Source organism: Dipodomys ordii, unplaced genomic scaffold (assembly GCF_000151885.1).
Source record: "Dipodomys ordii isolate 6190 unplaced genomic scaffold, Dord_2.0 Scaffold34, whole genome shotgun sequence".
Taxonomy (NCBI): domain Eukaryota; kingdom Metazoa; phylum Chordata; class Mammalia; order Rodentia; family Heteromyidae; genus Dipodomys; species Dipodomys ordii.
In genome coordinates this window covers 16,110,738-16,123,081 of record NW_012267250.1, presented here as the reverse complement: position 1 = coordinate 16,123,081, position 12,344 = coordinate 16,110,738, and the positions used below count along the sequence as shown (strand labels likewise).

Here is a 12,344-nt window from a genome sequence, read left to right as displayed (position 1 = left end):
GGGGGGATGCTATGAGGGGATGGGAGTGGGGAGATGGAAAGGGATAGGAAGGAGAAACAAAGGAAGAGGCAACAATGCTTGATAAGAAATGTACTCATTATCTTGCCCATGTAATTGTAACTCCTCTGTATGGTATTTTCACAATTAAAAAAAAAACAGAAAAATAAAAAAAAAAGAAAAGAAAAGAAAGCAGGCATTCCTGAGCAGATGCTTGTCAAATCCTCCTGGAGGACTCCCTAGGGATGATGCACAAAGCACCAGGATCATCCAGATTATGCCCAGTGAGTCTTTACCCCCAGCTTGTCCACCACTGTCAGAGAACAGAACATTCTGCGTCACTGTCCCCTGCAGTCCACTGAGCACCCAGACATTCTGCGGACATAGGCAGAAAGGCAGGCAGTCAATGTCCTGAAGGTGACCTGCATTCAGCCTGGGATGGGGGTGCACAGGTGGCAATGCCAGCACTTGAGAGGCAACATCCTATTTCATCTCTGCAGTCACCATCCAAGGCCACCACTATCGTCACCTCTTTTCTCTCAGGACACCGATGCTCCAAAAGGCAACTGGCCCAAGATCCCAGACTAAGCAAGTCAGCGGCAGCAGGCACCACCTGGGACCTGAGCAGGTGCAGGGTGGGTGAGGAGGGGGTTGTGACTTTCTCCTTACACCCAGTTATCTTGTCTTTTTGTCTTTTCTTTCTTTTTCTTTCTTTCTTTCTTCCTTCCTTTCTTCCTTTCTTCTTTCCTTTCTTTCTTTTCTTCTTTCTTTCTATCTTTCTTATTTTCTAGTATTGGGGCTTAAACGCAGGGCCTTGGTGCTGATCTTCAGCTTCTTTGCTCAAGGCTGATATCTTACCACAGTCTACTTTTGTCTTTTTGCTGGTTAATCAAAGATAAGACTCTCACAGGATTTTCTGCTCAGGCTGGCATCAAACCACAATACTCGGATTTCAGCCTCTTGAACAGCTAGGATGACAGGTGCAAGCCCATCATTTCTTTGTCTATTTGCTTACTATGAGCATGTGTTCCTTCTATAATGAAAAGGACACAGCATTTGGAAACCTTTCTGGATTGCTAGCCTAGGACCTCATTTGTATTCTGTATTGACCTCTACTCGGGCAATGCAGTATGCCGGTAGGTAAGTATTAGATGGCTCCGCCATGGTGTTCCCTGCCAGGGGAGGCCAGAACAGCACAGGAAGCCTTCCAGAATGAGACCCATCCAAGGACCAACCTGTCCTATAAACAAATGCAATGGGCCAAGCTCATGCCTTGTCTCACTTCTGCTCTCCCTTTTTCTCCCTCCTCCTGAGCTGTGTCACAGCAGGTAAAGGGAATCTGGCTAGAGGCCACTTGAATTGGGGAAACATCTTTGGGTTTAAAAGTGCAGGTATCTGGGGTGACATTGTCCAAAAAGAAATGTTCTTTACTCCCCTTATGTAACTGTAACCCCTCTGTACTTCACCTTTACAAGAACAATGATATAAAGAAAAAATAAAGGGCATATTTCTGTGACTGTCACTGGTATATCTAGGCAAATAACTGTCACCTGTCCTGGTCATAGGAATACCTTGCACCAATATTCTCACTCAGGGGCTGGTCCCATCCCCCCATCCCCACTCTGCAGAGAAGCACATGATCATGGTAGAAAATCAAGCTCAGATGGACAGAGCCAGCATCTCTGGGGACTCTCCAATCAACAAGCCTGTGATGTTTGTTTGTCAACAGGATCTTTCTTTTCCTTCCTCCCTTCCTTCCTCCCTCCCTCCTTTCCTCTCTCTCTCCCTTCCCTCCCTCCCTCCCTCCCTCCCTCCCTTCCTTCCTTTATCCCTTGCTTGCTTTGTTCCTTTTTTCCTTTTGTTCTATCTTTCTTGGGCTACTACTTCTTCACCTCAAATTTATGATTCTCCTGTCTTAGCCTGCCTGAATGTTGAGAATAAGGATCTGTGCCACCATGCCTGGTTCATCAGATTTTCTTTTCTTTGTTTCCTTCTTTTTTCTTTCTTTTTTTTTTATTTTGGTGGCACTGTGGTTTTTAAGTCATCGCCCTGAGCACCTGTTTTAATTTCACAAATAGGTTGCCCTTGAGGCTTTTTTGTAATGGAGCTTGAAATGAGGGCCTGGGTGCTGTCCCTGGGCTTCTGCACTCAAGGCTACTGCTCTATCCCTTCCAGCCACAGCACCACTTCTAGTTTCCTGGTGGTTCGTTGGAGATAAGAATCTCATGGATTTTCCTTCCCAGGCTGGCTTCAGATCTCAGCTTCCTGAGTAGTTTGGATTACAGGTCTTACAAAATATCCATTCTATTGCTTCTGCCTTTTGATGTTAGTGCTCAACAGTGCACAACCACACCTGGCAAGCACAAGGCTCTTGAGATTCTCCCATGGTTGAAGGTGACAGTGGCATGATCCTTTCTATTTCTGAGTGGCCTACTAGAGAATGAATGTGCCAGCCTTTGTTTATTCCTTTCCCTGATGAGGACACTTGGGTTGTTTTAAAATGTGGTTGTGTCAACATCAGCACATAGGCTCAGGGTGGACATGTGTTCATTCCACTTGGAGTGAGGATGCAGCTCCATGAATAAGTGTATATTTAGCTGCACATTGTTTTCCAAAGTGGCTAAGCCAAGTGTGTCCCTGGTGATGTCTGAGTTTTTCATTGCACATGGTGCCTGGAGGCCTTTTCTCTAGATGTTCCTAAGGTATGCAGCAATGGCTTCTCCTGGTGATATTAATGATCATTTCCTCAGTGACCCACAGCAAGGGTGTCTCCAGTAATCCCCATACAAATCCTCCCAGGTGACCTGCCCCACACCCACCCATCCCTACCTGGTGCTGGGCTAGTGATGGACGGTGAGCAGTGGGTCTGTGGCCCTGGGCAATGGAGCTTTCTCAGACCTCCTGTTCCTCATCTCTGAGAGAAGCCTGTCTTCCATCTGGGCCAGTCCTGTGTGACTGCTTCCAGCTCTTCCCTTTCTAGCCTGGTCCATCCAAACCCTTGGGCAGCTGGAACAGGTTTTTATATCTACAGAGTCAACCAAGCACAGTTTGGAAATATTTGGGGAAAAGACTTGCATCAGACACTTTTCTGCTGGTTCTTTTTTTCCCTAAACACACAGCATGATCCTTATTTATATTTACTTTCAGGTATTGTGAATAAACTAGTGATGATTTAAAGTATCTGGGAGAATGTGATACGTTCTATGCAAAACTACAAACTTTCTAATTCTTCCTTCATGTGCTGGTACTGGGATTTAAACTCCAGGTACTTTTGCTCAGCTTGCTCACTCATGGATGATACTTTACTATTTGAGCCATGCCTCTAGTCTAACATTTTGCTGAGGGGACTCTCCCTCCCTTGGACTTTTTTGCCCAAGCTGGCATTGAACCTCGGATTACAAGTATGAGCCACCAGCCTTTTGCCCACACCATTTTATAGAAAGGACTGAAGTATTCTCAGATTCTGGTAGCCAAAGCGATCCTGAGCCAATCCCCTTTGGCCACCAGAGGGCAGACTTTGCTTGTTGTTACTGTGGGAATAACAATTTTCAATTTTCCACCTTGTAGGTAGAACCAGGAACCTATATTTGTTTTTTGGGTTGATTTTTGTTGTTGTTCCAGTCCTGGGGCTTAAACTCAAGGCCTGGGCACTGTCCCTGAGCTTCTTTTTGCTCAAAGCTAATGCTCTACCACTGAGTCACAGCTCCATTTCTACCTTTTTCTGAGTAGTTTACTAGAGATAAGAGCCTCACAAACTTTCCTGCACAGGCTGGCTTTGAGCCTCAATTCTCAGATCTCAGCCTCCTGAGTAGCTAGAATAACAGCCATAACTCACCAGTGCCCAGCTACCTAGCTGGTTTAAAATTTTTCTTCTGCCTTCTCCTGCCATCCATTTAGAAATTAACACATCTCTCAGAATCAACAGGATTGCTTGATGGCTTGTTCTTATGGTTGCATCCTACTTTCTGATGACAACCTTTGTTCCTGTTGTCTATAAAATATCCAGAATTTGGTGACTTAAAACAACAACAACCAGGCTGGGAAGTTGGCTCAGTGGTAGAGTGCTTGCTTTGCATGCATGAGGCCCTGGGTTCAATTCCTCAGCACCAAATATGCAGGAAAAACAAAGTCGAAAGTGGTGCTGTGGCTCAAGTGGTAGGGTGCTAGCCTTGAGCTGAAGAGCTGAGGTACAGCGCCCAGGCCCAGAGTTCAGCCCCCATGACAAAAAAAAAAACAAAACAAAGAAACAAACATATTTAAGCAGTCTATGTAGTCCAGGCTGGCTTCAAACTCTCAATCTTGTGCTGGGAAGGTGACTCAGTCCAAGAGTGTTTGCCTTGCATGCATGAGGCCCTGGGTTTGATTCCTAGCACCACATAAGCAGAAAAAGCTGGAAGTGGTGCTATGGCTTAAGTGGTAGAGCGCTAGCCTTGAGCTGAAGAGCTGAGGGACAGTTCCTAGTCCCAGAGTTGAGGCCCCACAACCAACCAAAAAACAAAAACAAAACTCTCAATCTTCCTACCTCAGTCTCACAAGTGCTGGGATTACAAGCAAGCACTACCACAGCTTAAAACAAAAATTGTTCTTCCTCATGTTTCCATGGGTTGACTGGTCTCCCTTGGGGTGGAATTCAGGTGCCTGCTGGGGCTGGGTTAGCAGGCCTTGGGAGTGGTGAGCAGAAGCCTTGTTGGTCAGACCTCCTTAATCCAGTCAACCAGGCACAGGGAAAGGATCTGTCAGATGTGACATTTCAAGAAACAAGCCTGAGAGGTACTTACAATGAAGACCTGTGATGGAATTAACATGGTCAACATTGCCAACAGTACTTCACATACCTTACCTCTAGTTGGGCAGTTGTTCCTTCTGATCTGCCTCTCTACCACTTGGTGAAAGACGGTGACATTTTCCTAGTAGCTTCTAAATAAATGCACACCTACCTTAAGACAATCCCTGGCAGTCCCTTCCTAGGTGTCAAACCAAGTACATAAAAAGCATGTGTCCATCCAAACTCTGTTAAGTGGTTGTTCCTAACAACTTTAGATGTCATAGCCCAAATGTCCATCCACAGAGAACTGGTTAAAAAACAAACAAACAAACATACAGGCACTAAGTAATAGTATCAAACGATTGCACTTCAAAACAGGGAACTAACATATAGGCATCATGGAGTCGAACCTCTGAATCCTGCGGGTGAGTTGCTACAGGTGTTTTCATCCACATAAACATCTAGGAACTGCCATGGGTGGAGGAGAGGCTGGGAGGAGAGGGGGCAGGAACAGGGGAGGGAGGGAAGACTTTGGGGCTGCTGGGTACCCTCCTAGTCATCTCCAGCGGGCTGAGGGTTCCACGGGAAACTTTTATCAAACAGTATGCTTTCAATAGATGCAAATTCACGTCTGTGCTAGTGGATTTGGTTTAAAGAAAAGGTCGGGTGGCTTTGCACTTTGTGGCTAGTTGGCAAATGACCATAGCGGGCTCTGGAGGGGTGGGGGGCGGCGCACCTCTGTCGGCTCGGTGCTTGCTGGACTGCACAGCAGCAGCAACAGCACCACAAAGGGCTGAACCGGCGCCAGGCTTGGTCTGCCTGCGGTTAATCATTACCCGGTGCGGAGGGCGCGCGGCTCCGCCCCGGGGCGGCCTCCCGAGTGCCCGGCCCTGCGCGCTCGTCTCCGCCGCCACCTGCTGCCTGCGCGCGCGTGGACATGGTGAGCGGCCGCCTGCGGGGCGCGAGCGCCTGGGCCCGGGGAGCGCGGGGTGCGGTGAGGGGGGCAGGTGGGGGATCCCCGGGAACCCCCTGAGGAGCACGGTTTGGGGGGGCCGGGCTTGCAGAGTCGGAGTCTCCGGCCGGCCGCTGGCTCTTGGAGAAGCTGGGCCCCGGAAAGGGGCGGTGGCGGGCGGTGGCGAGCCCAGCGGGGCGGGCTGGCCTCCCAGGCCCGACTGCCAGGCTTCCGCTGCCCGGGAGGGTGGATGGGTGCGTCCTCGACGTGCCGGCTTGCTGCCTCTCCCGCCTGCACTTCGGGGTGTGGAGTTTGGAGAGACTTGGGGCTCTGTGCACACTTGGGACACATCCTGCGTCTAGTCTGCACCCCTCTGCGGGGCCCGTGGTGGCTCAAGATCGCTGCCCCCAGATTGGAGGTGTTCAGGGCCTTTGCACTGCTTGTCCAGGAACCCCGAGACCCCCAGCTTTACCAATAAGCCCCTTTCTGGCCTTCTAGGCTAAAGCGGTGAGGACTTCAAGGTTATCTGGGTGGCTGTGGCTTGGGGAAGGGCCCTAAGGCCTCAGTGATGCGTGCTTGTGTAATCAGTAACCCCCTCTGCACACTTGACTGGGAGCTGACCTGATTTACTAAGCAAACAGGCACTTCCCCCTCTGACCCTAGAGCTCAGAGGTTGTCAGTCAGCTGTGAGATTTGGAGGCTCTAGAAAACTCCAAAGAGAAAGCTCCTTCCTTTCAAGCCATCTGATGCCTTGGCTGAAGTCTGGTTGCCCTGGATACAAAGCCTTCTCAACCCAGGAAAGGACTAGCTCTGGAAAGGAGACCTGCTATTGGGCCTTGGATGATGCCTATCTCTGCTGTCTACTCTGCAAACCTCCACAGCCAGGGCAGGAGAGGGACCACAGCACCGGGAGGAGAGAGGGAAAGGTTTCCAAGAGCACATACATCTGTCACACCCAGTGCTAACCTGAGTGCCCATCCCAGGCCTCCTCGCTCCAGGAAGCACTTATAACATGCAAGTGATATTTACTTGATAGTGCCCCAGTGGCCCCTCCTAATATGAGGGGTAGAGGTTCTTACCCTTCACCCATGAAAGCAGGAGATGTGGATGCCATTTGAATGGTAAATAGCAAAACTGAGCCCTAAGCCTGACCTGCAGTCCAGCTCAGACTGTGGGCTGCTTACAAAAGCTCAGCTCCCTCCCTCAGACGCAGGAAATTGATTTGCAGTTTGACATTCTGTCTGGGATGGGTGGATGGGGATGTGTGTCTATGTTTAGAAGCCTGGAGTCCTAGGGTCTCTTAAACTCTGAGACTGGGTGCCATGATGCTTGCTTCTGTGTTTCCTTTGCAGTCCACTTGTAGCCTGAATCTGGTGACGTGGGGGCTGCCTTGAGCACTTTCCGCACAGTAGGCAGATAGGATGGGCCACTGGGTATGCTGCCAGCCATCTCTGGACCAGCTACCCTCACGTTGGGACTGAGTACTGTGGCCTCCCTTCCTAAGCTGTGGCAGGAGAGAGAAAATCTGAGCCTGGTAGCTAGGGAACCGGAGGCTGTGTGGGGGTTTGATCAGGTACCTGTGGAAGTATGCCTGTGCTATCAACTGCAGGGTGGCTAAGAGTGTCCTAAAGTCCTGCTGTGAATGCCCCAGGGCTGGAGGTGCACAGATCATACTTTGAGAAGCTGCCTGTGCTGTCAGAGTTTAGAGATGGAGGGAGAACAGTATGTACAGTGTATTCCCCTCTAGGCCCATTTCTTCTACAGTACAACTGAAAGCTCTGGGTCAGTGAATGGGAGTAGACGGGACAAAGATGATAGGAAAAGGCCAGTGTATCTTCCTGACAGGTCATCATAGAAAGCTGGATCTGGGCCAGGCGCTGGTGGCTCACGCCTGTAATCCTAGCTACTCAGGAGGCTGAGATCTGAGGATCGCGGTTCAAAGCCAGCCTGGGCAGGAGAGACTGTGAGACTCCTATCTCCAATAAACCACCAGAAAACCCGAAGTGGCGCTGTAGCTCAAGTGGTAGAGTGCTCGCCTTGAGCTGAAGAGCTGAGGGATAGCGCCCAGGCCCAGAGTTCAAGCCCCACGACCGACCAAAAAAAAAAAAAGAAAGCTGGATCTGGGATGGATTTGTTTTAGGCCCTCTTACCATAACAGAGCTTGCCTGGGGAGTCAGCCTGCTGGGGGTGGAGTGGGAGGGTGCTAGTATTTCTCTATCCTGGTGATTGGTATTTGGGGAGGGGGGTCTTTCCCTAGGGGAAGTGTAACACCCAAGATCTGCAGCCTCACAGTCCACTACCACCTGGGTAGGTGAGCGCCACCCTAAAGACCTCTAGATTTGTCAATGCTCCCTGGACTGTGTGAAGACCTGTTGAGGGGTCACCATGGTCAGAGCAGCTGGAAGGGGCTGATGAAATTCCCCCAAAGGTCAGGTCAGGAGTGATCTCCTTTGCTAGCCTGGACCTAATTCCCTATAAAAAGGAATGCCCTTGGGCCTCTGTTTTGCCCTCTAGGCTGGCAAAGCACACAGGCTAAGTGCTGAGGAGCGGGATCAGCTGCTGCCAAACCTGAGGGCTGTGGGGTGGAATGAGCTGGAAGGAAGAGATGCTATCTTCAAGCAGTTCCATTTCAAAGACTTCAACAGGGTATGTGAGCTAAGCCTGGGGCCACACTCCAGGCTTGTTCCTCCCTTCCTGGGAAAAGAAAATGGCTGGGGGGAGAGGGGGGAGGGGGCTGGGAATCATTTCCCAAACCTGGCCTGGGCCATTCTCTGAGAGTGCAGAGTAGGTAGATGGGCCCTCCCTACAGAGAACTTAGAGAAGATAAGTCAGATAGCAAATGGGTGTACCTCTGAAGGCATTTTGATAGATAGCCAAATGACTGGCCAAAACTAACTCTCTGGTGCATCTGGTGTTGTTAGCCATCCTAGCAAGAAGACCTTTTTCTGCTTCAGAGACAGCCTCTAACTCTTGCCTCAGAACCGGGTGACAACTCAGGATGTCACTCAGGAAATGACTTGAGCTCAAGGGTCCTTTGTAGGAAGCTAGGCCTTAACTGGCCATAAAAAGGTACCAGGAGTCTTTCTCTCAGAACACTTAAAAGGGTCTCTCTTTCCTGAGATAGGCTTTTGGCTTCATGACAAGAGTGGCCCTTCAGGCTGAGAAGTTGGACCACCATCCTGAATGGTTTAACGTGTACAACAAGGTGAGCAGTCCTGTGTCCCTACTGTGTTCTGTCCTGTCTGATTCTGAAAATCACCAACTGATTGTGAAGGCTCTCCCTTGGACTTTGGCCCAGGCCTCTCCACCCATAGGTTGACTCTCCCCTCAATCCGTTCATCTCCTTCCTAAAACCAACATAAACATCTCTGGAAATGGTCAGTTTCTTTACAAATTAAGAAAATGCAAATTAGAACACTGAGATGCTTGTGTTTGGAGCAGATCTTGATTAGACAAAAGCCCACAATACCTACGCATATCTAACAGATCAGATTGTCTACTTAATGAATTGAAACCATCATTAAATGGCTGCCACCCACCAAGAGCTTTCTGCTATACTCTGTTTTATAAAAACCATTAAAAAGAGGTAGGTACCAGGGGTTTATGCCTGTAATCCTAGCCACTCAAGAAACTGAGATCTAAAGATTACAGTTCAAAGCCAGCCTGGGCAGGAAAGTCTGTGAGACTCTTATCTATAATTATAACCAGCAAAAATCTGGAAGTGGATTTGTGGCTCAAGTGGCACCAGCCTTAAGTGAAAAAGCACATCCAGGCCCTGCCAGTACCTGTACAAAGAACAACAACAACAAAATGCATTAAAGAAGAAGAGGCTATTTGTAAGTGGGTAGTGTTTAGGAATCTGCGACAGGTGTGGGTCTTGCCTTTAGCACTGAGGTTGCCTTTGACACCTATGTATGAAGGTTTTAATCTCAGTAGCTGACATCATTATTTTTGGAAAACATCCAAGGGAGATATAGAGGATGAATTTTGCATTGTTGTTACAGGGAAGTAGTCCCTAAGAAGGACAGTATTGACTGACTATCTCCCCCAGGATGGAGCAGTGACCAGCTACTATCCCCCAAAGCAATTTTAGTGACTGGCTGCTGTCGCCAGAGGAAATGGCAGTGACTAGCTACTGTTCCCTGAGTAGACTGAGACAGCTGGAGGCTCTGTCTTCAGAGAAGTCAGTGGGTTGCAGGCGCTGAACTTGTGGTTTTGTTTCAGGTCCACATTACCTTGAGCACCCATGAATGTGCAGGCCTTTCAGAAAGGGACATAAACCTGGCCAGCTTCATCGAACAAGTAGCAGTGTCCATGACATAGACATGGCTCCCCTCTGCAGGCCTCAAGGGAACAGGGTGATTCAACAAGGCAGCCCGTGTTCCCCAGTGCTTGCTACAGTCAGAACGGCCAGGCTGACCCTGCTGCCTCTGTTTAGGAGTGTCCTTGGCTGCCAAAAGATGCCAGCATTACTGCCAGCCCCAGGAATCGAGACGTTTTCCCACCCTCCCCCTCTCTCCATCCTTGGAGCTCTGTTACACTATGCTAATTCAACAAGCTCTTCCTTTGCTTACAATTTCCCAGAACCAGTAGTGGTGTCCTTTCTGGGTTATGTCCTATTATCTGGCTAGTTCATTTCCATGACTGAGGGTGAAGTAAAGTCCCCTTGCAGAAGCCAGATCCTAACAAACCCCTTCCTGTATGACAGAAATGCCTGTGCTTTCCTGCTTCCAATAAAACTACTGTATCACTTCATCTCTGGCTCTGGAATTTTCTTTCGTTTCCACAGGTCAACCCAAATTTGGCAGTAGCCATTAGTTTGGTTTTCAGGTTGTTTCTTCTTGCAGTTATGAGAATTAGACTTGCTAGGTGCGTGCTGTACCCTGAGATGTACCCTAAACCAATGGGCATTGAATAGAAAGTGCTTACTGTGTGTAAGCTATATTCAGGGCACTGAAAGAAGGGGCAGAACACCCACCTTCAGGCTCATCATCATGTAGGGCAATCAAACAGGAAAACCACTGACTCGTTAGGATTGACCAGGGCAATACCAAATGTCATGATAACAAACGAACCAGGAGCCGGGCACCGATGGCTCACACCTGTAACCCTAGCTACTTAGGAGGCTGAGAACTGAGGATCTCAGTTCAAAGCCACCTAGGCAGGTAAGTCCATGAGGCTCTTATCTCCAATTGACCACCTTAAAACCAGAAGTGGCGCTGTGGCTCAAGTGCTAGAGTGCAAACCTTGAGCAAAAAAGATCCCAGGAATAGAGCCCAGGCCCCAAGTTCAAGCCTGAGGACCAAGAAAGAAAAAAATGAACCAACAAGACATAAGAAAGTAATGGTGACAAGAGTGCATCTGAGACCCCAGGGTTCCTGAGACACAGACAGCCAGGAGGCATGGGAGCACAGGGAAAGTACACAGGGATCTATGTGTAGAAAGGAAGGCAGCCAGGGTCATATTTTCTTCCTACTTTAATGGCTGAATTTTCCTGTCAGCATGGAAATCCCAAACATGATTCTGGGTTCTGTGTGTGAGGGTATTTCTAGATGAGGCCCACGTTTGAATCAGTCCCTAGTAAGGCCCACCACTTTCCCTAATATGGGTGGGGGTTTCAGTCAGTTGAAGCCCTTGGTAGAGCAAAAGGACTAATCTTCCTTCAAATAGCAGAGAACTCCTGTTTACCTTGAGCTAGGTCATTCATCTTTGCTCCTAGACTCAAACAGGAACATCCAGACTTGCTGCAGGCCTTTGAACTGACAAATCAGCTCTTCCGGGGCTCCAGCCTCTGTAGACATAGGAGTTCATTCCTTCGGAAGTCTCCTTCCTTCTGTGTAAGTTGGTTGCTTCCCTGGCTCTACTGTCAGAAGGGGTGATTTCTAATCCATGTGGCTTCCTGTTCTCAGATTGTCAGTGGAAGTCTCTATAGAGAGAGGACACCACAGTCCATGACACTGGCCATCTACCATCTAAGCAGCTAGACACTGTTATCAAGGTCAGGCCCCCAGCCAGGAGCAGAATATACCTAGGATGTACCAGGATGGGAGAAGGGTGTTTGGTGCGGTCTCTCACACACGTGCACAGCACACAAGCACCATGTCACTTGTGTCAGGCAGGTAGTCTTCTCCCAGCAGTCCTCACTAATGACACAAGATGTGACCCGCTGCTTGGGCACTGTGTGCCCAGGCATCTAGCAATGAATATCACAACCGGGTTGGCCTGAGTCCAAATGGAAGCAACCTATTGTCAAACGGGTTAGCTGGACCCCTTCTAGGCATCTGCTAATCCAATCAGCAATACCCCATGGGCAACTCCACTGCAAAGCTTAACAGACATCACAACTTGGACATTGCCTCCTCTGTGCCATTTCTGACAAGGTTTCTAAGTGTGTCCTGATGAGCTGACTTGAGAGTTAAGAACAGCCACCATGGAGTTATGGGCTCTGCTGTCACATAACTTCCTCAAAACAATACCCTCAACTAACAACAAAAAGATACAGGCAGCTCTTTGGAAACAATTTTATTCAAAAGCTAATCTGAATAGCTGACATTTATAAGGGAGGACTTATGACAAGGACAAACACACAAGTGAAAACAAGGAAGGGTATTAAAATTCCAAGTCAGGAAA

General features: G+C 48.8%; 1 protein-coding gene and 1 pseudogene across 1 annotated transcript; both read left to right on the top strand.

Annotated features, from left to right (window-relative positions):
• LOC105986252 overlaps positions 1-240 on the top strand; it is a 2,830-nt pseudogene extending 2,590 nt beyond the window's left edge.
• Positions 241-5,635: 5,395 nt separating this feature from the next.
• Positions 5,636-10,469, top strand: Pcbd1 (pterin-4 alpha-carbinolamine dehydratase/dimerization cofactor of hepatocyte nuclear factor 1 alpha). Its single transcript, XM_013017096.1, has 4 exons — positions 5,636-5,702; positions 8,229-8,360; positions 8,839-8,919; positions 9,939-10,469. Exons 1-4 carry the CDS (start codon positions 5,700-5,702, stop codon positions 10,035-10,037), a joined length of 315 nt encoding a protein of 104 aa, XP_012872550.1. The 5' UTR covers positions 5,636-5,699; the 3' UTR covers positions 10,038-10,469.
• The last annotated feature ends 1,875 nt before the right edge of the window (positions 10,470-12,344 follow it).